The sequence below is a fragment of the Montipora capricornis genome, chromosome 2, assembly GCF_036669925.1.
Source record: "Montipora capricornis isolate CH-2021 chromosome 2, ASM3666992v2, whole genome shotgun sequence".
Taxonomy (NCBI): Eukaryota; Metazoa; Cnidaria; class Anthozoa; order Scleractinia; family Acroporidae; genus Montipora; species Montipora capricornis.
The window spans coordinates 22,553,035-22,555,534 of NC_090884.1; the positions used below are offsets into that span (position 1 = coordinate 22,553,035).

General features: G+C 39.2%; 1 protein-coding gene across 1 annotated transcript in view; it reads left to right on the forward strand.

Annotated features, from left to right (window-relative positions):
* Window positions 1-2,500, forward strand: part of LOC138039110 (synaptotagmin-C-like) — a 5,155-nt gene that overhangs the window by 1,675 nt on the left and 980 nt on the right. Inside the window, exon 3 of the mRNA XM_068885293.1 lies at window positions 2,160-2,295. Within this exon, the coding sequence (XP_068741394.1) occupies window positions 2,160-2,295 (136 nt within the window). The remainder of the gene's footprint in view (window positions 1-2,159; window positions 2,296-2,500) is intronic.

Sequence of the window (2,500 nt, forward strand, 5' to 3'; positions counted from 1 at the left end):
AAAATAAACTGAGCTCCAAAACAAACCTAAACATTAATTCCATCTTCGGCGGTAATTTTTAGCTAAGGCATTTTCTTAATTAGCTTATGGCCAATGATCATCCGATTGTATTCTTTGGCTCTCGGTTTACTGAGCTCTTGTGACTTCACATCATCTCGGTAGAATGAAAAGCGTTTTGGACGTTTTATATTAGCAATTTACACAACAAGCACTTTCATTTCCGCTACATTTAAAAACAAGGGCTCTCCAGTTCAATTATAATATACCGTCCACTCTTAACCATGTTATTCATACATTGTTCACATACCAAATGCTTGAAACATTGCGGATATTTACAAATTTGAGTTTACTTCAGTGGATTAAGTTTTTTTTTGTTTCCGAAGCTCGTCATCGTTCTACAGTTTGTTTATTTATTTATTTACTTATTTTCTCATTTGTACTCTGTGTGTTTCGACGTGTTGTTGTCGTCGAAGCTGGTGGACGGTTTTTACACAGAAAATTACGGCACGATCTTACTAAAATGTTTGATAGTACGCCTCAGATGACAGATTTTGTAAAAAGTTCAAGTTTTAACGGGACATTTAACAGGATGATAAGGAATAATTTATGACCAAATGCACGAAATTCATATTCTACCAGCTCAGGGCGTTTAGTCTAAAAATGTGAAACTGTCCGATCCCTTTCGCTCTTTTATGCCGGTTTAAGTGCAACGGCTTGAGGACATTGCCTTCTTGGTATCTGAAGAGCCAAAATCCTAACTACATATGATGAAAGGCAAAAACAAGTTATTTGTTCCCAGGGAGCAAACCACAACACAATATGAGGAACGCAAATTAAGTTCTCAGATATTGTCGATCACGCAGATCACGGCAAGATCGATATATACTGCTACTTTATTGAATTTTACATGTGAAACTTAGCTTTCTTTTTCACGAAAACAGCGAAGCGTGCAGACATTTTGCCTCTTGAAGGTCTGAAGTAGACGGGAATGCCTACAGAAGGGAGTTAAAGGACTTTAAATGTTTGAATTCTGAAACTTAATTAATATAGTAGTAAAACCACATATTGTATTGGGAAAAGTAACGCATTACACTGTACACAATTCACTTCAGTGGCACAACTTTCCTCTAAACTGATTTTATGTAAATAGATCAAGGACATAAAAGTTCGGATCACAGTCGTTTACTCCAGCCGGCTCTAATCCTAAACAAATTACATTGGGAAACTCCTGTACACGACTCTCTTTCCTGACCACCTGGTACTTTTGCCTCTCCCCTCCCTTCCCCTTCCAATCAATGTTGACCCCAACTAAGGTGATGAAACATTTGGGCAGTCCACAGTGGAGGAGAGGGTGCGGACTGAAGACTCAATAAATGTCCATTTTCACTCGCAATTAATAGCAAGAAAATTGCGTGCGAGCTCCAACTATTGTCTTCGTTCGAAAATACTTCTGTCACAAGAAATACAGAAAAAAAAAACCTAAGTAAAAGCTCTTTACGTTTTTTAAATGTATGCGGGTAAACAAAGGTTGTTTTGTGACCTAGCTACCCACCCGTTAAGTCATACCAGCATTTTTCGTCATTGTTTGGAACGAAGAGGAAATTAAAACAGCAGACTTTAGGGCAAACGAAGAGAAGTTAGGTATTGGCTTTCCGGGGGGGGGGGGGGGTGACTCCCATTTAAAAAGGACGGGGGTGCTCGTGGTAAATTTTGAAAGGAACCCGGCCCTAAGAGGTACCAAGATCCTGTCTTGTGGGCGCGGTGTGAAATTTTTTTCACCCTTAAGAGGTACCAAATTATGTTAATAAGACAAAATTAAAAATTAGTTAATTGTTTAATTTTCCTGTGATAATTGTTCGTTTCAATACCCTAAAAGGTACCACTAAAGCTCCCGCTGTGGACCTTTCGAGACTTAACACCCTAAGAAATACCAAAACCGCTTTTTTAACCCCTAAAAGGTACGACCAGTTTGAACCAGTTTGGAAATAGAAAGTCGGAAAAACAATGTTTGCCCAAGCGTTATCTTTGACAAGAATGAGGAAGTAAGGGAGATACCCGTCACCAAATAAAATAGTGATATTAGGCGTTGTTTATTAGGCCGCGTCATTGTGTTGTATTTCCTCCTTCATTCTCATTTAATGGTTTAAATTTCTCTGCAGACCCGCGGTTGTGCATTAAGTCTTACAAGAGGTGAAATCCACGTGTCACTGCGCTATGAATTTAGCCGTGCAAGATTGAATATAATTGTGTTAAAGGCTTCCAATCTCCTGAGGACAAGCAAATTTCTGACTACTGGTATGTAATAGACTAGCCTGCAAGCAGACTCCCTCTTCGATCGCGGGGTGAGCGAGAGCAACTGTATCCTAGCACATGTCGCGTTGGATTGCGTTTATCATCCGCAGCTTCCAATCACAGACCAAAAGAGAGGAAACTGTTATCAAAACGTTATTTGACTTAATTTCCTCTTCCACTAGCTTGCTATGATTTTCACTTGATCGTA